This window comes from Ovis canadensis, chromosome 5 (assembly GCF_042477335.2).
Source record: "Ovis canadensis isolate MfBH-ARS-UI-01 breed Bighorn chromosome 5, ARS-UI_OviCan_v2, whole genome shotgun sequence".
NCBI lineage: Eukaryota > Metazoa > Chordata > Mammalia > Artiodactyla > Bovidae > Ovis > Ovis canadensis.
The window spans coordinates 29,806,912-29,826,374 of NC_091249.1; the positions used below are offsets into that span (position 1 = coordinate 29,806,912).

The 19,463-nt window shown below is 55.0% G+C and overlaps 2 protein-coding genes across 22 annotated transcripts in view; one reads left to right on the top strand and one right to left on the bottom strand.

Moving 5' to 3' along the window:
• HNRNPM (heterogeneous nuclear ribonucleoprotein M) overlaps nt 1–7,405 on the top strand; it is a 311,395-nt gene extending 303,990 nt beyond the window's left edge. For 14 of the 21 annotated variants that reach the window (XM_069591248.1, XM_069591264.1, XM_069591265.1 and 11 more), the window contains 4 exons: nt 1,940–1,993; nt 3,951–4,753; nt 5,410–5,461; nt 6,983–7,405. In XM_069591248.1, coding sequence (XP_069447349.1) covers nt 1,940–1,993; nt 3,951–4,753; nt 5,410–5,461; nt 6,983–7,146 — 1,073 coding nt within the window. In that variant the 3' untranslated portion in view covers nt 7,147–7,405. Of the gene's footprint in view, nt 1–1,939; nt 1,994–3,950; nt 4,754–5,409; nt 5,462–6,894 lie in introns of all 21 variants that reach the window. The other 7 variants (XM_069591261.1, XM_069591253.1, XM_069591256.1 and 4 more) reach the window with 2 other exon arrangements.
• A 1,159-nt stretch (nt 7,406–8,564) lies between these two features.
• On the bottom strand, nt 8,565–16,690 carry PRAM1 (PML-RARA regulated adaptor molecule 1). The gene is made up of 10 exons (XM_069591289.1): nt 16,271–16,690; nt 12,624–13,938; nt 12,484–12,529; nt 12,337–12,404; nt 9,589–9,646; nt 9,374–9,485; nt 9,100–9,262; nt 8,978–9,011; nt 8,851–8,885; nt 8,565–8,732 (listed from the first exon to the last, which is right to left on the bottom strand). The coding sequence occupies exons 1-10, from the start codon at nt 16,271–16,273 to the stop codon at nt 8,704–8,706; spliced, it is 1,863 nt and encodes a 620-aa protein (XP_069447390.1). The 5' UTR covers nt 16,274–16,690; the 3' UTR covers nt 8,565–8,703.
• Nucleotides 16,691–19,463: the final 2,773 nt, after the last annotated feature.

Genomic DNA, 19,463 nt, shown 5'->3' on the forward strand with positions numbered 1-19,463 from the left:
GTTGAGCCTTGATCCTTTGCTGCTCTGGGTGCCTCTCAGCTCTGATGAGGCTGTCAGCTTTGCCCCAGGTCCTATGGTGGCCCAGGAATGAGGTGGCCTGCTGAGGTTGTCTTGTGTGGTGCCAGGAAACTTGTCCTCTCCAGACCTGAATGCAGAGCGGCCACTGCTGGCCTGGGTCTCCCCTGCTCCTCTGGGCCTTCTCCCTGATTGAGACCAGCGTCCTGTTTGTCCTGAGGCTTTCCACAGTGGCCGTGGCAGCCGTAAAGAGCTTCTGTTCTCTTGCTTCTTAGGATCAGACCCAAGTTAGCAGAACGGTCTTTGTAACAAATCAAAGTTTGAAGTCAGGTTTTCAGGGGAGTTGCCTGGGTTGTTTTTCAGATTCAGTTCCTGGCCTTTTGTTTCTGTGTGGCTTACTTGACGGGTCATTTTAGTGCCGTTCGGTGTCCCTTCCTTCCTGTCAAGGCAGTAGATCTCTGCCTCTCTGTGCAGACAGCTGTACTTGGAACTGCAGGGACGTAGATGGATCCTTGACCTTGAAGGGTGTGCTGTCACCTAGGAGTAATGCTGAGAGTGGCTCAGGGCAGCGCCAAAGGTCGACTCGGAGAAGTGACCTAATTGAGGGAGCCGTGGAGATGCTGGCTCCTGGGCTCTTGGCAACCATCTGAGCACCACACAAAGACTCTTGTTTTCTCTGTTAGGATTTGTAAAAGCACCACTCTAGTTGACTGGTAGAGGTGGTGGGGGTGCAGGAAGATGATGCAGGAACTGCAGGGTACGCTGGAGTGCTGGGTTTCAGCATGGTAGAAGGGTCCATGCCCACAGAGAGGGCTGCTAGAGTCAGTTGTAGAGGCTTGGAGGTGTTGGTCTACCTTGGATGGGAAGAACAGATTAAAATTGAGAGAGCAGAGAGGCCTGTGAATGCCCTTTGTGAAAATAATTGGGTCTTTCTCTTCAGATCAGTAGTGGGCAGATTGCGAAGTCTTTTGCAGGGAATGGTTTGATCCATGTGCTATTACAGGAACTAAACCACAGGCCTGGGCATGCAGAGCAGGCTCCTCGGCGTCAGGCAAGAGTAAGCCCCAGTCTTGCTCGCAGGTGGGAGGTCTGTTTCTTGGTGTACCTGCCCACCCCCTTCCTTTAGCAGGTAACACTCGAAACAGCTGCAGGGCGAGGGTTCAGTCTCCTCCTGGTCATGGTCACAGTATGAGCTATTGTCCATGTTGCTTAGCACTCTTCAAGACCAGCGAGAGGGTGGGGACAGGTCTCTCGTACATAATGAAAGACCCAGAAGAAACTGAAACGGTAACACTAGCTTAAAATAGGTTTTCCTGAACCGCCAGCAAGCAAGCAGCAGTATTGCTGTTTTGGACTGCTGAGCATATTGGGGTTTGTTGGCCTGCGGTGGCGCCCATCACTTGGTCGCCATCACATGTAGCCCCCTCCAGGCAGGGCTGGTGGGCTCACTTGGCTGCCGCCTTGCCTGGCCTGGCTTGTGGACTGGGACGAACTTCGAGCACTGCACACGGTTACTGCTGGTTTTTATGGTTTGGGCTCTCAGTGTAGCTACAGCAGTTGGTTGAAGGGTACCTGTGAGGGGTTGACTGGAAATGGGCAGGTGAGTGCGCTCTGGACCGGCTTTAGAAAACTGAGCTGCTGGCCGCCCCCTGTTCCTGCTGTGACTTACCGAGTTCAGCTCACGGGTGCCTTTCCAGAGGCCCTCCCAAGCGGGCCTGGGCCTGGAGCTCCATGGGCCCTGCCATCTGACCCATCGTCAGGACTCTTGCAGCTTCCCAGTGAAATGACCTTGTCTGTGTGTGTGTTTCTCAACCCCTCCCCCTTTCCTTTTTTAAATAGTAGTAGTCCTGCTCTGGAATCTGTGATAAATTTCTATTTCCATAGAGGAATTTGGCTAATTTTTTTTTCTTCCTGATTTCCTTAGAAATCCTAAGTAATGCCCTGAAGAGAGGAGAGATCATTGCAAAGCAGGGAGGAGGTAGGAAACGCTTAGTTTTGATGTTTTGATGTTTAGAATAGGCTTGTGTTACTGGGGGTAGTAGAGTGTAGTGCTGAAAGCATGGGCTCAAAAATAGACTGCCTGGGGTGGGGAACCAGCTCTGCCTTCTCTTAGCTGTGTGACACTTGGCAAGTTACTGAACTTCTGTTTTTCATGCTGTAAAATGGGGCTATCATGGTACCTACCTCATAGGGTTGGTCTGTAAAGTAAGTGAGTTAATGTGTACACTTTAGCCATTGTCAGAATGTCCATGTAATTTAGGAGCTTTCTTGTTTCTAGTGGTGTAAAATTGCAAATTGCTCAAAGTAAATATCTTAACCTGATTATAAAAATGTACACCACCTAATCATAACAAACGGACTGTATACATGTACTCAAATTCAGATAATTATGAAGAATTTAAATATCTGAAATCTCACTGCCCAGTGATGAGTGCTATAAATATTTTGAAATATATTCTTCCATTAGTATACCTTTTTTGACGGGTACCTAAAACTATATGTAGTTATTTCAGAAAATTTTTAGTTTGTTTTTTTTTTCTTATGGCTCTGAGCATCTTGGCATGTCCTTGCTAACTCCACTTGCTGGAGTTACTCTGTGGTGGGCCGATTCTAGAATTCCATGTGGGTACTGTTTCTTCCTAGTTCTCTGCTGCTCTTAGCATCTAGAGTGTCACACTCATTTTTGATAATCGTTTGGGTATGCTCTCCACCCTCTCTAGACTTGTTACATTTTTATAGTTTCTGAGATATTTTGGCTCTGAAAGTTTAATATACTTAAAATTATGTCTATATTTTGCCACTTGGTGTGTTGTTACTCAGTGAAGGAAAGAGTCACTGAGAAGTGGCATGACTTGTGCAAGGTCATGGCCTTGGTCAGTTAGAGAATCAAAGAGTCTTTCCTCTTCTTGATTTGCATCCTGGCCTTGGCTACTTGATTCAGTAATGGCAGGCTGAGTGCTCAGCTGCTCATTTTTCAGAGGCCGGTGGTGGTGGTGGTGGTGGTGAAACTTGAAGGAGCAGAACCCTTGGGCTTTCCCTGTGGAAAAACTTGGTGGGTGGTGCCTTGGTGATGGAGCAGACCCACTGCAGGTATCACAGGGTCCCTGTGCCCTGCTGACCTGCCATGGTTCAGTGTCCAGCTGAACCATGAACCATGGCAGTGAGGGACTGATCCCAGGCCATTTCCAGAGTCTTCTCTGCAGTGCCATCAGCTTTTTCCTTCAAAGCTGGCAGAGTTACACGTGGCACAGTCGGGTAACGGCTTCCCTGACAGACAGAGTGAGGTTCATTGGAAGTGGCTGGCTGTGTTCATTCATATGTAGGGGTCTGTATTAGTGTTGATTTTGGTTTTCTTTGTCTCTTCCTGATCACATGGCTGTGTAATAACTTCTTTATGCTGTGGAGGTGCTAAGGACATGCAGCCAAACTGGTTACCAGCAGGGCATTGTAAGGGACAGGTTGGGGGATGATAGAGCTTGTGAGCAATCCTAATTGTCACTATTTATACTCCATGTAAGCTGGTTGGGTGACCAGCTGAGGGTGGGGCTTCTGTCCCCCACCCCTATAATGTCTGGTGGTGGGGAGACTGCAGAGTTCTCAGGAATTGATATCTGTTGCTCACAAAGCTTGTCCCAAGTATCAGCACCCTCAAAGTGAAGTGAAGGACATTGTTGATAAAAGTCCTCGGGTGGGTTTCTCCCCTTTCCAATTTTTCTGTGGAAATTAGCTGTGGCACCGAAGTAGGAAGAATGATGTACTCACTACCCAGCTTTAGCAGTTGCCACCATTTGAGGGTTATCTATGATAAATTATTGCTGAACCGTGGTTGAGCTTGTACAGTGCCCAGGCCTCTGCACCCAGGGAGCCCTCCAGGCACAGTGTGCACACGGGTCCTCAAGCCTCTGATATACACCTGTTCTATGTCTCTGTTTTAGGTGGAGGTGGAGGCAGTGTCCCTGGCATTGAGAGAATGGGCCCCGGCATTGACCGCATTGGGGGGGCCGGCATGGAGCGCATGGGCGCAGGCCTGGGCCACGGCATGGATCGTGTGGGCTCCGAGATTGAGCGCATGGGCCTGGTCATGGACCGCATGGGCTCCGTCGAGCGCATGGGCTCCGGCATCGAGCGCATGGGCCCCCTGGGCCTCGACCATATGGCCTCCAGCATCGAGCGCATGGGCCAGACCATGGAGCGCATCGGCTCTGGCGTGGAGCGCATGGGGGCCGGCATGGGCTTTGGCCTCGAGCGAATGGCCGCGCCCATTGACCGTGTGGGCCAGACCATCGAGCGCATGGGCTCTGGTGTGGAGCGCATGGGCCCTGCCATCGAGCGCATGGGCCTGGGCATGGAGCGCATGGTGCCCGCAGGCATGGGGGCAGGCCTGGAGCGCATGGGCCCCGTGATGGATCGCATGGCCACCGGCCTGGAGCGCATGGGCGCCAACAACCTGGAGCGCATGGGCCTGGAGCGTATGGGCGCCAACAGTCTCGAGCGTATGGGCCTGGAGCGCATGGGCGCCAACAGTCTAGAGCGCATGGGTCCTGCCATGGGCCCCGCCCTGGGCGCTGGCATTGAGCGCATGGGCCTGGCCATGGGTGGCGGTGGCGGTGCCAGCTTTGACCGTGCCATCGAGATGGAGCGTGGCAACTTTGGAGGAAGTTTCGCGGGTTCCTTTGGTGGAGCTGGAGGCCATGCCCCTGGGGTGGCCAGGAAGGCCTGCCAGATATTTGTGAGAAATGTAAGTGGCTCTTCAGGAACATCTCGGCCCTGTGCACATGGGGAAGAGGGAGGGAGAGGTCAGCAGGACCGAGGGTGGCAGGTTGCAGTGAGAGGGGATGGCCTCAGAAGGAGAGCTTAGCATTCAGGGCCACCTTGCCTTTGTCCCCAAGGCTTGGTGTCAGTAGAATGAGGTGGGAACATGGGAGCTTACGACACTTGTGCAGCAGAAATAGTGGGTTTTGTGAAATCCTGGGCTTCTCTGACTACTAGGTAGAGAAGACTGTGATCTGGAGAACTTGAGGATTTTTTATTTAACTCTCAGCTTGATGAGCTGCTAAATACCTGGCATGACAATTCAGAGTAGGGAGAAGGCTATATCTGAATTACCTTCACCAGATGGACCACTTTTAGCCACTGCGGTGGTTCTGTGGGCTCTTCACTACGGGCAGCTGTGCGTCCTGTTCCCTGTGTGAAGTTGCCGCAGATAACGGAATGAACTTGCTGTGCTAGTTCAGGACCTCAACCAGACAGACTTGTTTTCTGCTGATCATTGCAGTGTGAAGGTCAGCCAGTATCTGTGTAATGAGAGGTTTTAAAGGAATCCCGAGACACTTTAGGTTTCTGCATTAGGATTTGGTTGCATCACTCACCAGTTCCCCTTTTCTCCACCCTCAGCTCCCATTTGATTTTACATGGAAGATGCTAAAAGACAAGTTCAACGAATGCGGTAAGTATTTGAGAGGCTTCCTAAGTGCTTCCTTGTGTTGTGGCTTGTGTCAAGGCTCCCATCCTTGTCTTGTAGACACCTTCCATGACTCTATAGAGGACGGATGGGACTTGCCATTTTTCTGCCTGTGCAAACACTCAAGCCAATTACTGAGTTTCCTGTTATGTGTCAGACACTTACCCCTGTTCTCATTTCATCTTTGCCGTTTGCCTTTTCCGGTTTTTGAAAAGAGGTGGGCATTGTCCTCAATTTACAGAGTCAGGCAAAGTCACATTGCTAATATCACATGGCTTCTAAGTGACAAAGCTCAATAAAATAAGTACATCTGAGACAAGGGTGCCTTCCACAACCGCACCATGGGTTTGTGTCTCAAAGAGCACTCGCCCAGCAGGCATGGGTGAGGATTCATGGGCTCAGGGCAGGTGTTAGTTTGTGTGCACTGTGGTTTCCTGGCAAACCGGGCAGCCACTCTGGAAGGCTTGCTTTGTGGCCAAAAGGAAGTTCGGTTGTCTCTGGGTGAGGCCCTGCCCCTCAACCCCACCACTTCTGTTCTTTGAACCATGGCAAGTTGGGAGCCCCCGCCTTAAGCCAGAGGCCTGGCTGACTCTCTGGATCAAGGCTTCCTCAATGTTTTCTCATTTCCTTTTGCCGCAGTAACTCAGATTTCACCACTGTTGCAGCCTGTCCTGGTTCTTCTCTTGGGTCAGTTATTGAGCCATAGCCTGCCTTCTTGCCCTCTCTGCCTACTCCTCAGTTCACAGATTGTAGTGGAAAAGTCAAGTAGATCATGCCACTTCCCCTCCCAGGCCTGGAAGTGTCTGTCCCTCTGTTGGCAAGAGAAATCCAAAACTACAAGCCCTGTACCACTTAGTGTCTGCCCAAGCTGTTTTAGAACTTGCCTGTGAGAAGCCCTCCAGGGCTTGACCTTCTCTTAAGCAGAGTTCATGGCCCTAGTGTTGTGCGGGCCAGCCCCACTACACTTGTGTTCTTGGCCCTGCGTTTCTGTAGCTCTTCCCTTGTAGATTGTTTTCCACAGTGCTTGACACATAACCAGGATGCTTAACCAGAGCTTGAAGGAATGTGTATAACCTGCTTGTTAATGATGACAAAGCTTGTATTTGGACAGTACAGAAGTGTCCATGGTATTGGCGATGGCCTTGTAAACACAGAGGAACAGTGTATTAAAAGTGAAGCCTCTGTAAAATTTGCCTATAAAGTTGGCTTCACACAGTGTATTTTTTTTTATAACTCTTGAGCATGAAGGTATACATTCAGGACTGCTTATCATGAGTCAGATTGTTGTCCCATGGGCAGAAGAAAGGCAGTGTGGTGGAGGGCCGTGGTAGCTGGGTCCCAGCCGCGTGTTCCGAGCGTTCTTGCGTCAGGCGCAGGGGCCGCTCTCCCTTTTGACTCTGTCAACCGAAATCCAACAGGTGATCTGGACTGAGTGGAGCCCAGACTGAGCCTGAGCTCTGGGTTTGCCTGATGAGTTGTGGTCTCTTCTTCCCTCCCTGTGCCCAGGCCACGTGCTGTATGCCGACATCAAGATGGAGAATGGGAAGTCCAAGGGGTGCGGTGTGGTTAAGTTTGAGTCGCCAGAGGTGGCTGAGAGAGCCTGCCGGATGATGAATGGGATGAAGCTGAGTGGCCGAGAGATTGATGTTCGAATTGATAGAAATGCTTAAGCAGTTGCCTTTTTTAAACATCGATACCAGACCTCTGAATTTGTATTTTTTCTTGTTAACCATTTTAATTTGTTGGCTGGATGTATAAAGATGTTTAAAAAATTCAGTTGCTTTTTGGGGTAATTTGAATTACTTTTTTAATGACTGGGGTTCCATTTGACTGTTTGCATTGAGATTGCAATGTGCGCAATTTTTTTTGTAGTTGTGGCATCTTGTTGACATCGAATATGACTTTGATAATAAATACCAGTTCCTGAAAGCTGCTTGCTTTTGTGTGTGTGTTGTGGGGTAACCACCCGAGGTTGAGGGACCAAAGCCACTCAGTCTCCTTTCTGCCCTTGGAGCTGCGTGGACCCTTGAGGTGAGAGGCCACTGGCCGCAGCCTCTTGAGAAAAATCTCTTTATGGGAACAGAGTCCTGAGTGGGCCTGAGCCTCCCAGTGCCGGTGATGGTGCACTTGGCTGCCAGAACCATCCTGTCTCCCCAGTGCAGTGGTTCTGTGGGGCACGGGTCCTGCAAGGGGCCCATTTCCAGTTTGACTTTGTCCCAGTCTGCCCCAGCTGCTGAAAAGAGCGTTCGTTTCTCTCAGTCCTGGAGGGTGGGCGGTCCTGTCAAGGTGCTGGCAGATCCAGGGCTTGGTGAGGTCCTGGTCCTAGTTCATGGGCGACACTTTCTGGCTGTAACCTCATGTGGCGGGAGTCATCGAGGGAACTTTCTCAGATACTTAAAACGATAGTTTATTTGGCTGTGCCATGCGGCTTGTGGGTCTTCAGTTCCCCGAACGGGATGGGGACTGAACCCAGGCCCTTGGCCATGGAAGTACATTGTCCTAACCACTGGACAACCAGAAGTCCCCAAGCCTCTTCACAGGGCACGAATCTCATCCATGGAGCCTCCGCCTCCGGACCTCATGCCTGCTTGTGCCGTCACATAGAGGGGTAGGTTTTCAATTTAGGAATTTGTTTTTGACAGCCAGAACACAAACTTCAGTCCATAGCAGCTTTTCTTTGCTAAAACAGACCAAGGAGAGTGTACGTTTCTGAGCATATTCTGCCCTGTCAGAGGTTTAGGCTGAACTTGATACTGTACTTGGTCACAACTGGGTCACATTCTCCCCACAATGTGACGGCTACTTGGGCTATTGCCTGTGAGGAGCTGCAGCAGCTGCTTGTCGTGCTGGACATGGAGGGCCCCCACGCGTCTCCCTCTCCTTGCTGACCGCAGCTGACCTGGTGCCATCAGAGGGGCCCTCAGCTCAGCTTCTAGCAGGTGGTCCCTTCCCCTGCCCCCCTTTTCCCCTTCTGGCCTTTATCCTTGAGTGGTGAGGAGAACTGACCTCACAGATTTTCCCCAAGTATTTGACCATGGCTCTACTGTGTGTGCTCGTTAGGAGGGAAAGAAAAGACAAGACACAGGAGTCACTTTAAAAGAGGGACTTTATGTGGTCTGTGGGCGTGGCCAGACAGAGGCAACTGCTGGGGTCCAGGACTCCTTACTAGCAGGTGATTGGATTGATGGGCTGTCCATTCATCCCCACACCTGCGGGCCTTACTGTCCCTAGGGCAGTGGTTGGCTGTCCAAAGGATCTGCCAAGAAAGGTGACTTTTAGTGACCCTTTCCCCGCGAGCAGGTAGCCAGTATCCCCTGGAGGAGTGGCAGAGGACCTCGCCCCACCTGCCCCATCCACGCAGAGCATCTACATACCCCAGGCAGCGACGTCATCATATACCTCCGTTTCCCTGGTGGAGAGCACAGTTGGGTCGGCCACGGTCACCTTGCCCCATTGTCACACACCCCCCACCCCCTGCCCCCAATCAGCACTGGCACTCACAGGGGCAGTAGAGCTGTTCTTGGCACGTAGCCATCTGTGAAGAGAGCAGGGGTGGGTGGGTGAGGTCTCTTCCCTCCTTGGGGTGGTCTGCCTTCCCAGGCTGCCCTCCATTGGTGACTCACACTTGCCCTTGGTATCCCGACACAGCATCTCCTCCTTGCTGGTGAACTCAATCACCTCCAGGATCTCCCCACGCCGGATCCCCAGGTGCTTGCCGCCCCCACGGCGGGTCTTGGCATTGGGGTCAATCATCATCCTCGTCTGAACCACAATCTCCCCCTCAAACTGGGGAGGGGGACACAAGAGCTGCCACTTGCCCTGCTGCCCTCAGAACCCCATGTGGGGCGGTGGCCACCTGGGGCCGAGCCCAGCCCTCCCAGGACTCTTCATTCACACCTTGAACTTCTTCCGAAACTCCCGCTCAGCTTTCTCTGCCTTCCGGAGCTGCTTCAGGGACTTCAGGTCCGTGGGCGGCACCTGCAGTGGCTGGAGGGGCACCTTCTCCCTCCTGAGCACCCCCCCACCAAGGAATTAGGTGCTTATGCTTCTCAGGGACCCCCTTTTATTGTTCTCCCCAGCTCAGCCCCACCCTGCCCACCTCCCTCTGGTACCTGAGCTCTGGGTCTTGAGGTGGCCTCCACGGGTACTGCTGAGCCGACAACACTTCATCTGGGACAGTCAGAGCGCCGAGTTAGAGCAGGGCCGTTGAGTGTGGGCCTCTGGCTCTGGTGGCCTGATGTTCCCCTGATCAGTTTTCAGGACTTGGGTCTCCTCCTCACCCTTTGCTGCCCAGGCCTCTCATAGTAGATTACCTTCCATTTCCTAACTCCTGCCACAGGCCAGGCACGGCAGAAACCATTAGCCATTTCTTTCAACTTTCTTTTCTTTAAAAAATGTATTTGGCTGCGCTGGGTCTTAGTTGCAGTATGTGGGATCTAATTGCCTGACCAGGGATCAAACCCATGCCCCCTGCATTGGGAATGTGAAGTCTTAGCCGCTGAACCAACAGGGAAGTCCCTTTCAACTTTCTTGATGGCTGTCATCCCAAGTTGCCTGCTGAGGAGGTAGCAAGGGCCAGGGAGGTAAGGCAGCCTGCCCAAGGCCACCAAGCTATTAAATGGTAGAGGCAGGGCTTCTCTGTCAGCTTTTAAGACGGTTTCACCCCTCCCTCCTACAGCATGTAGGTTTGGGGAATTCTGATGAGGTATGGGTCAAAAAAGAAGGCCAAGAAAAGTGTTTCCTCAAAGCAAACAAAGCCTGCCTCTGAGAAGGGGCTGTGTTGGGCTGGGGTTCTTGCCTGGTCTGGCTGATGAGGAGACTGGACTGGAAGGAGTCTCCCAGATGACCAGCTTTTTAGGTGAGGGCACTGCTGGCCGAGGGTCTGCTTACAGTGAGAGCCTCAGGAACACCAGATGAGTGAAGGATCTAGAACCTGCAGCCCCCAGCTTTTTTTTCAGTCCTCTCTGAATGACTTGAAGTGCCACCCTGGGCATTCCAGACCACCAGGCCCCTGACACCATCAAGCTGCTGGGGTGGGGAGAGGGCTGCATATCTGCATAGTGCACTCTTCCCTCCCCAGACACTTTTTGCCTCCAGCCTCAGCCTGGTGCTGAAGTGACAGTCACACCCAGAGGCCACCCGGGCTGGAGATGGTCACCCAGCTGGAAGCAGTCCTGACTTCATCCCAGGGCTCCTATTCACCTCCCGCAGCCTAAGCACACAGCCCGGGGTGCAGCCGAGCAGGGCAGACCCTGGCGCCCTGTGGCCCCGGCACCCTGGGCAGTGAGATCCTGAGCGGGCTACCCTCAGCTCCTGACCCTCAAGGAGCTCCCTGTCTGTGCACGGGGCTGCCACTGCTCTGAGTGAGGCAGAGAGTGGGAGGGAGGCACTCAGAGTTCCTCAGGTTGGGGACAGACTGGAAAGGGGCAGAGCAGCGTTTGGGACAGTCTGCACCGCTATGAGCACCTACTGCCGCCCCCCGCCCCTCGAGAGGGAGAGCTGGGCAAGTGTGTGGTACTGGGTCAGAGTCTTGGAGAATGACTGGCACAGGATGGGGGACAGTGAGCTAAGCTAAGGATGTGTCTGGTCTACTTGGGGTTGGGGAAACAGAAAAGGGTGAGCTTGTGCCTGCTGGAGGTGGAGCGTTCAGAGGTGCTTGCTCCCCGCGTCCACATCCCTAGGAGTGGCGGCCCCCTCCAGACCCGAGCCACAGAGCCTCACTAGAGCGGAAGCAAGAGGGGCCCTGTCAGGAAGCTCTGTGCTCACAGGGGTGTTGCAAGCAGCCCCTGGGGAAAGCAAGCCCAGGAGAAGCAGCAGGGCCCAGGAAGGAGTCACAGCCATAGAGGCAGCAGGCGCTGGGGGCTGGGCTGGTGAGGAGGGGCAGCAGCTGGGGACCCCTCAGGTATCTGACAAGAGGTTCCCTGGCAGGAGAGCCTCCGGAGATAAGGGCAGGAAGCAGCCTGGGGGCAGAGGCTCCCATGTGCTGTCTGTGAGCTGGGGCAAGTCATGTCTCGAGCTTCCACTTGTGTAAAATGGGGCGGGGGCACAGTGCACATTCCATTAAGTGCTGGTGGGGAGATGGGGTGCATTTCTCACATGAGGTTGGTAAATGCCTCTTCCCTGAGCTGGGCCTGCCTGGCCTTCCTCCTGCTCTCCAGGAGCGGAGGCATGGAAGACAGACAAAAGGGGCCTTGGACACCCAGAGCACATGAATCTGGAGGGTCGGCCACACCCTGGCTCCAGCCCCCTCCCTCTTGAGTTCAGGCCCAAGCCCTTCCCCTCAGGCACCTCCAGTACTGTGGATCTCCTGACACCTCTTCCTTACTCAGGGTCACCTCCACTTGACACCCAGGTGCAGGCTCAACATTTAAGCCTCATCCCTATCCTGAGCTTTCTGCTACGTCCCTGGTGATACACCATTACATCCTCGCCGGTTTTGGTTTTGTTTTTGGCCACGCTGCTTGCAGGATCTTATTCCTGGAACAGGGATGAAACCTGTGCCCCGTGTTGGGAGTTCAGGGTCTTAAGCACTAAACCAGGAAAATGCCCCTCTATTGGGTTCTTCCCCTGTTCTACATGTCTACGGCCACCACCCTGGGACACAACCCTTGGCTTGGCCGCACTGTGGTCAGGCTGCTGGCCTCTGGCTGTCCTTCCTGTTCCTCCACTAGGAGCTGCCATGACCTCTCTGACCCCTTTCTCTCTTTTTTTTCTCCCCTAGCTCTGCTTCAATCCCTCAGGCATATGGGTTGTCATGGGGCCTGGTACTAGCAACACGGACAGAAAAGGCCCCTGTGATGACTGTTCCCCCTCCTCGGATGCTTCAGCAGACTGTCTGGCTGAGTGTCCCACTCTGTCACCTCTGCTCCTGGGGCCAGGTCCAGAGTGGTATGTGGGCTCGACATCATCGTACACCTCGTCTGGGTCCCTGCAGGGATACCTGACATGAGTGAGGGATGTTTCAGCCCCATGACCCATGCCTGTGCTCCCTGACTCCCCATGCTCACTGTGGGATGAAGTGGAGGCCAGCAGAAGAGGAGGTCCTGGGCAGAGCTGCAGAGAAACGAGATGGGATGTGGGAACACGGGTAGGCCGGGGAGTGTCGACCTCCCCGCCCCTGCTTTCTACCTGGGCCATTCACACCCACCTGTGTCTGCTACCGCAGCTCTCCGGAAGCTCTGGATATCCCTGGGGCCTGGGGGCAGTGGGGGCTTGGCTGGGGGAGGGCCCAGGCTGCTGGCCGGGGGTAGAGGCCTCCGCCGGGGCAGGTGACCAGGTCTGAGACCCAGCCTGGAACCAGCACTCTGAGCGAGGGCTCCTGATCTCTGCTGCCGTGCCCCAAACCCTGGGCTGAGCGGGACCCGGGGGCTGGAGCCCACCACAGCAGAGGGCAGCGAACTCTCTGAGAAGGAGCCAGGGAGCAGGGGCTTTCTTGGAAGGTTCCTGGGCAGAGAACCGGGCTCTGGCTGCGAGAACTTGTGGGGGGACCCCCGACACTCGGGCTGCAGAAACTTTGAGGGGAGCACCTTGAACTCTGGCTCCGAGGACGTCCTTGAGAGGCTGGCGGGCTCGGGCTGTGGGGGCTTCTTGGAGAGCGCCTTGAACTCACACTGGCGTGACTTCTTGGGAACCACACTGACCTCTGGCTCCGAGGACGTCCTGGTGAGGTCACCAAACTCAGGTGGCAGGGGCTTCTTGGGGAGGTCATTCAGCTGAGGCCGGGCGATCTTTCTGGGAAATGTACTGAAGTCGGGCTGTGAGGAGTGGGGGCGGGGCTCACCAGATTCCAGCTTTGAAAGGGGCACTGGAGGGATGTCACTGGACTCGGGCTGTGGCAGAGGCTTCTTAGGGAGGCCACCGACCTGAGGCTGCGGGGGCTTTCTGGGGAGCTCACAGAACTCAGGCTGCAGAGGCTTCTTGGGAAGAGTACTGAAGTTAGGCTCTGAGGAGTGGGGGTGGGGCTCACCAAATTCGGGCTTTAAGAGGGGCACTGGAGGGACCTCACTGGACTCGGGCTGGGGCAGGGGCTTCTTAAGGAGGCCACCAGCCTGAGGCTGCGGGGGCTTTCTGGGGAGCCCACAGAACTCAGGCTGCGGGGGCTTCTTGGGAAGAGTACTGAACTTGGGCTCCACGGGGGACCTGGGGGTGTTGCTGAGCTCAGGCTGCTGCGGGGTCTTCTGAGAGGGGGCCTCAGGGACCTCAGGCTTCCTGGGAAGTGGCGTGGCCTCGGGCTGCAGGAACTTCTTGGAGAGTTCACTGAACTCAAGTTTGGGGGGCTTTTTGGGCAGGTCAGTGAACTCAGGCTGTGGGGGCTTCTTGGGGTGCTCGCCTAGCTCTGGCTGTGGGAACTTTTTGAGGAGTTTGTGGAACTCAGTCTTCGGGGGCTTTTTGGGGAGGTCGCCAGTCTCCGGCTGAGAGGCCTGGAACTTTGCTTGAAGGCTCCGGAAGTCCTGATGACTCCCCTAGGGGACACAGGCAGGCAAGGGACTCATACACATGGGGGCCATGGAGAGACGGATGTGGGGATAAGCGGACGAATCACAGACACACACCCTTGTCATCCTCTTCCCGGCCTTCTGCCGTTGACTCTCTTCTCTTGACCAGACTCCCATGTTTTTGTCTCCAGCCTCCCCGTGAGAGTGCCAGGCTCTCTTCCTGAACTACCACACACCGTCTGACCTCGTCACTTAAGCCCGGAATGTGCACCCAACCTCACCCCACTCCGGACCCGAGCTCCTGGGGTGCCATGTGGCCTTCTGCTCCCATTCCCGCCCCCAACCCAACTCCGTGGAGCATCCTCAAGCTCCTCCCCTCCTGCATGTCCCTAGGCCTCTCTTTTCTCATTTCAAAATGTATCTGGAGGGACTTCCTGGCAGTCAGGTGGCTAAGTCTCCTAGCTCCTGTTTGGGGAAGTAGATCCCACATGCCACAACAAAGAGTTGACCTGCCTCAACGGAAGACTCCGCGTGCCACCACTAAGACCCGGTGCAGCCAAAAGCAAGACATGTGTATTAGTATATCTGGAACTGAACAACTCTGGACCACCTGCACCCCTGTCCTGGAATCCACCCAGGGGAGGCGGCCTCCCCTGCAACAGGATTGCTGTAAGAGGCTCCTCCTCGTTCCTCCTGCCCACGATGCCCCACACCCCCTTTCCCGGTCAGCGTGCCCGCAGCAGCCAGAGGCGGCCTGAGTCTGTCTGTCCTCTGCTCCGAATCTGGGTGTGCTCTGTCGCTTGCCCACAGTAAGAGCTCTAGCGCTCACGAACCCCCCCGGACGGCACGCCTGACCTCCCCCTGGTGCTGCCTCCCTGGCCTCCCTCTCCTGCTTGGCTCCTGCCACCTGGCCTGCCTGGGCCATACTTCCCATTGCATGGTCTCTCCTCTTCCGAGTTTCTACTCCTTTATTCCATATGATAGAGGCCTTTTTTCCCAGAACACCCTGATTTTAAAAAAAAGGATTCCCCTAGGACTCTCTGATCCCCCCAACCTGCCTAATTTTTCTCTTAGTGCCTAGCACTCTATATCATCCTATTTATTTTTACCTAATACTTATTATTTTTTTTTTTACTATTTATTGGCATGCCACGTAGCACATGGTATGCTAGTTCCCCAACTAGGAATTGAACCAGTGCCCCTTGCATTGGAAGCAAGGAGTCGTAACTGCTACACTGCCCCCAATACTGTTTGTTAGGGTTTTGTGTGTGTGTGTGTGTGTGTGTGTGTGTGTGTGTGTGTGTGTGTGTGTGAACTGCCTCCCCCCTGCCCCTGAACGTGACACGAGGGCAGTCTTCCCAATGCCTCACACTCAGTAAGATGCTCAGTAACTATTTGTTGAAATAAAGAATCTACTAGGGACTTCCCTGGTGCCTCAGTGGTTGAGACTTCATGCTTCCAACGCAGGAGGTGCGTCGATCCCTGGTTGGGGAACTAAGATCCCACATGATGCCGTGCGGCATGGCAAAATATGTATCTATCTATCTATATATATACACCGGACACCGAGATGAGCAGCATATACTCTGCCACATCCAGTCCGATGTAGCGCACCAGCCCTGGCGCATGAAGTCCATCTCGATCCTGTCTCAACAGGACCCACACCCTCAGTCACAGACACAGGAGACACACAAGTAGGCCAGGGCTGCTCTGACCGACAATTGACCCCAGAAGTGGCCCTGCCACAGGCCCCTGGGCCTGGCTTCACCTGGGGTCTAGGAGATTGGGGAGGGGAAGGGCAGGACCTCACTCATCTGCCCTGTCTGAGCTTCACTCTCCCCTGACCCAGAGAACAAGGAAGGGTGGCAGTTCCTGCCTGGGGCCTGAGAAACCTCTGTGAAAGCTGGGCTGGGATAGGCTCCTAGGTGACCCAGAGGGCTGGAGAAGGCAGGTCAGCAGGTCAGGCCCTGGAGGACTGCTGGGGTGGGCGGGGTGGGCAGCAGCTACATGACCTACTTTGTCACCCACAGGAAGCCCCTGCCACTCACCCTGGCTGCCTGTTACCCGGTGGCTGTTCATGCTGACCTGGGGGGAGGGGAGTCACCCCAGCAGGCCCACCCGTTCCCCTTCTAGTCACAGCCTCAGCTCATCGCCGCCCCTTGGAGCTTGAGTTGTCCCAGAAGTGGATCCCGGCTGCTTCTTAACCCCTGGGCATTTGTGGCGGTCATTCTCATGTCCCCAACAGCTTTCCTGCCCCTCTGCCACCCTGCTTTTGGAATATGCCCCTCTGGTTTCCACCCGTGGCATCCCTCACCTCCAGCCAGTGTGGGGCTCTCCCAGGCCCTGGAGACTCACTCACCATGGCTGCAGGAGGGTGATGGACCACAAGGCGAGTGGGACCCAGGCCAGGACTGCTGCATTCAGGAAGTGACTGTGGCTTCTGCTCCACGGGGTGGGGTCTGCTGGCCAGGCGGGGAGGGGAGGGGAGGAAGGGGCAGAGGCGGGGACAGCCCCAGCCTGGTCTCAGATCCTGTCAGTGCTTCTTGAATTCCTGTCCTGCCCTGCAAGCTTTGGGCATCCTGTTAGCAGAATCCCTCCTAAGTCACTCATTTCTAGATTCCGCTGCCATGTGCTGGCCTCCGAACCCCAGGGAGGACTTGTGCCAGGCCAGGAGGGCCTCCTGCCAACAGGGGCAGGCCAAGGACACCTCCAGCCAAGGCCTCCGTGGGAGGGGAGGGGCATGGTAAGCTTCACGCTTACTCAGGAGTCGGAGTGAGCCGGGTTGGTGAGGCCCTCCTGCCGGCCCATGTTGCCTCAACATGCCTTCCTCATTTCAACACTTCTCTGCAGTCCCGATTTCCAGCTCTGAGCAGGACTCAGGACTTCTTGTTGCGGGGACAGCTGTCACACAGGCCGATGGCCCAGGTGGGGTGGCAGATTTGCTGATGGGCGGGTGGGTGGGCAGTGTCCAGGTTCCCAGAGGACTAGGGAAGGAGGAAAATGGGGGTGGCTGGGAGGCTGGCAAAGAGGGGGTAAAGTGGGGCACAAGACCAGCGCTGTCCAGAGGGAAACCCTGATGGCTTGGCTTGGTCCCCAGGAGGTCAGTGACCTTGGGGCTCATAGAGAAAGGAAAAAACACCCAGTGGGAGAGAGCAGAGCCCTGATTCTCAGCTTGGCCACACCATCGGGGTCCCTTGAAAAGTTCACAGAGGAACAGAAGCTCCTGGAGATCTTTTTTGTTTTTAATTTAAAACTTCAGCTACACTGGGTCTTTGCTGCTTCGAGCAGGCTTTCTCAAGTTGCAGAGAGCAGGGATACTCTAGTTGCAGAGTGCAGGCTTCTCTCTTTGTGGTGACTTCTCTTGTTGCGGAGCACAGGCTCTAGGGAGCCGGGGCGGGGCTTCAGTAGTTGCAGGTCCCAGGCTCTAGGGCACAGGTGCAGGGGCTTAGCTGCTCCTCAACATGAGGGATCCTCCTGGACCAGGGATCAAACTCATGCCCCCTGCACTGGCAGGTAGGTTCTTTACCACTGAGCCATCAGGGAAGTCGGTTCCTGGCCTGGGGATTTCTTACATACCCTGAGTGATTCTAATGTGAAGCTGGGAAAGAACTGGTGTCCACTAGTTACCCTGGGACCCCGATAAAGTGTGGGCTGTGCCTCAGGTCTGTCAAGAGTCTGAAGCATCCCAGGTGATGCCCTTACTGTGGTCCAAGGATCACACCTAGACTAGCAGGGATGTTTGAAGTTTCCAGAAGGCAACAGACAGTGGTTGGCAGTGACTCTGCCTGTGTGTCTGCTCTAAGAGCAGAGCTCGGGGATTCTGGGCCCTTGTGTGTCCCTGCACAGACCAACATGCACTCTGGGTCACATTCCCCGGTGTGGGTTCCCCTTTCGAGTAGGAGGCTGAGGATGAGGATGAAGAGGTCTGTGTCCCAGAGCTGCTCAGCCTGGGAACCTGCAGCTTCTGGCCAACCTGCACCCTCTGGGGTAGCTGCACACGGCCCCTCGTTCATCCTCTCTTCAGATGGACACTCCTGAGCGCCCTCTGCTGGGCAGAGCTGGGACCCTCAGAGGGACTGCTTTCGGGCATCTTGGAGTTGAGGTGGTGGGGGCGGGGAGGAACCCTCTGAGGTCACAGCTTGGTTGGCCAGAGAGGCCAGGGGCTGCAGAGGCTCATAAGGCACATTGGGGCCATTGGGAGCAGTAAGACTTCCCAAGCTAGCAGACAAAGATTGGACATGAGTTGGGAGGGGATGAGGGTAGGAAGTGGGGCTTCCAGGTGGCACAATAGTAAAGAATCTGCCTGCCAATGTGGGAGACACGAGAGACGTGGGTTCGAGCCCTAGGTTGGGATGATCCCCTGGAGGAGGAAATGGTAACCCATGTCAGTATTCTTGCTCGGAGAATTCCATGGACAGAGGAGTCTGGCAGGCCACTGGTTACAGAGTCGGACACCATTGAGCAACCGAACACACATGTACGAGGGTAGGAGGCAGTTTCCAGTGACCCAGCTCCCCAGGACTCAGAGCACTTTCAGCTTGCTCCAGAGGCCAGCGAGGGGCCCGGGAGCAAAGGGACTGTGGACCCACTGTACCCATAGGAGGGGCAGTTGCATCTACGTGAGTGATGAGTTGGGAGGCAGGTACCTGGGCCAAGATGTTGGCTCTGAGTCTGGAAAGGTCCTGACACACTGGGATGTCCTGACACAATGGGCACGGCCTGGATTCGAGGGTGGCTGAATGAGGGCCTTAGGGGGAAAACTCCTAGGCACCGGGGGACCCTGGTCCCTGGAGATGCAGGAAAGGGTGAGCCTAGGGCCATATTCCCAAAGGTGTCTAGGGCCTTGCAGGTGCAGGAAAAGTGAGAGTGCCTGCGTTTTCTCATCAGTGGTAACTGTGTCCCACTTCTGGGGTCATGTAGAAATCAGTGTGACTTTGGAACCGGGCCTGGCTAGAGTCGGGCTCAGTCAGCTTACCAACCTAGCCTCATCTTCTCTATCTGTACAGTGGGCCCTTGACCCATCTCCTCCCCAGGTTCTTGAGAGGGCCCCAGGCAGCCGGCCACAGGCTTGGCGGCTGGAGGGATGTGAACTGCTGGCCAACGTTTCTCAAGCCCCCTCCCTCTCTCCCCATCACTCTGTGAATTCTCACAAGAACACCAAAAGCAGACTGTCATGACACCCACTTTAAGGACTAGGAAAGCAAGATACTGAGAGGGTCAGTCTTGGGGCTTCCTTGGCAGTCCTGTGGTCAGGACTGTGCTCCCAGTGCAGGGGGCATGGGTTTGATCCCTGGTGAGGGAACTAAAGTCCCACATGTTGCATGTCATACCCAAAAAGAGAGGTTGAATCTTTCCCAGGGTCACCCAGCTGTGGGTCCAAGGCTTCTGGCTGAGAAGTGTGTGCGTGGGGAGCTTATGGGGGTCTGGAGCCCCCAGGGTTCCCTAACGGTCCCACAACTCGTGTTCAGTGTCAGTTGCCTCAGTAGGGGCCTGGGGGCCTGGAGATGGTGGCAGCGCGGTCACCTGGCCTGAGTTACCTGGGCCTCAGCTGC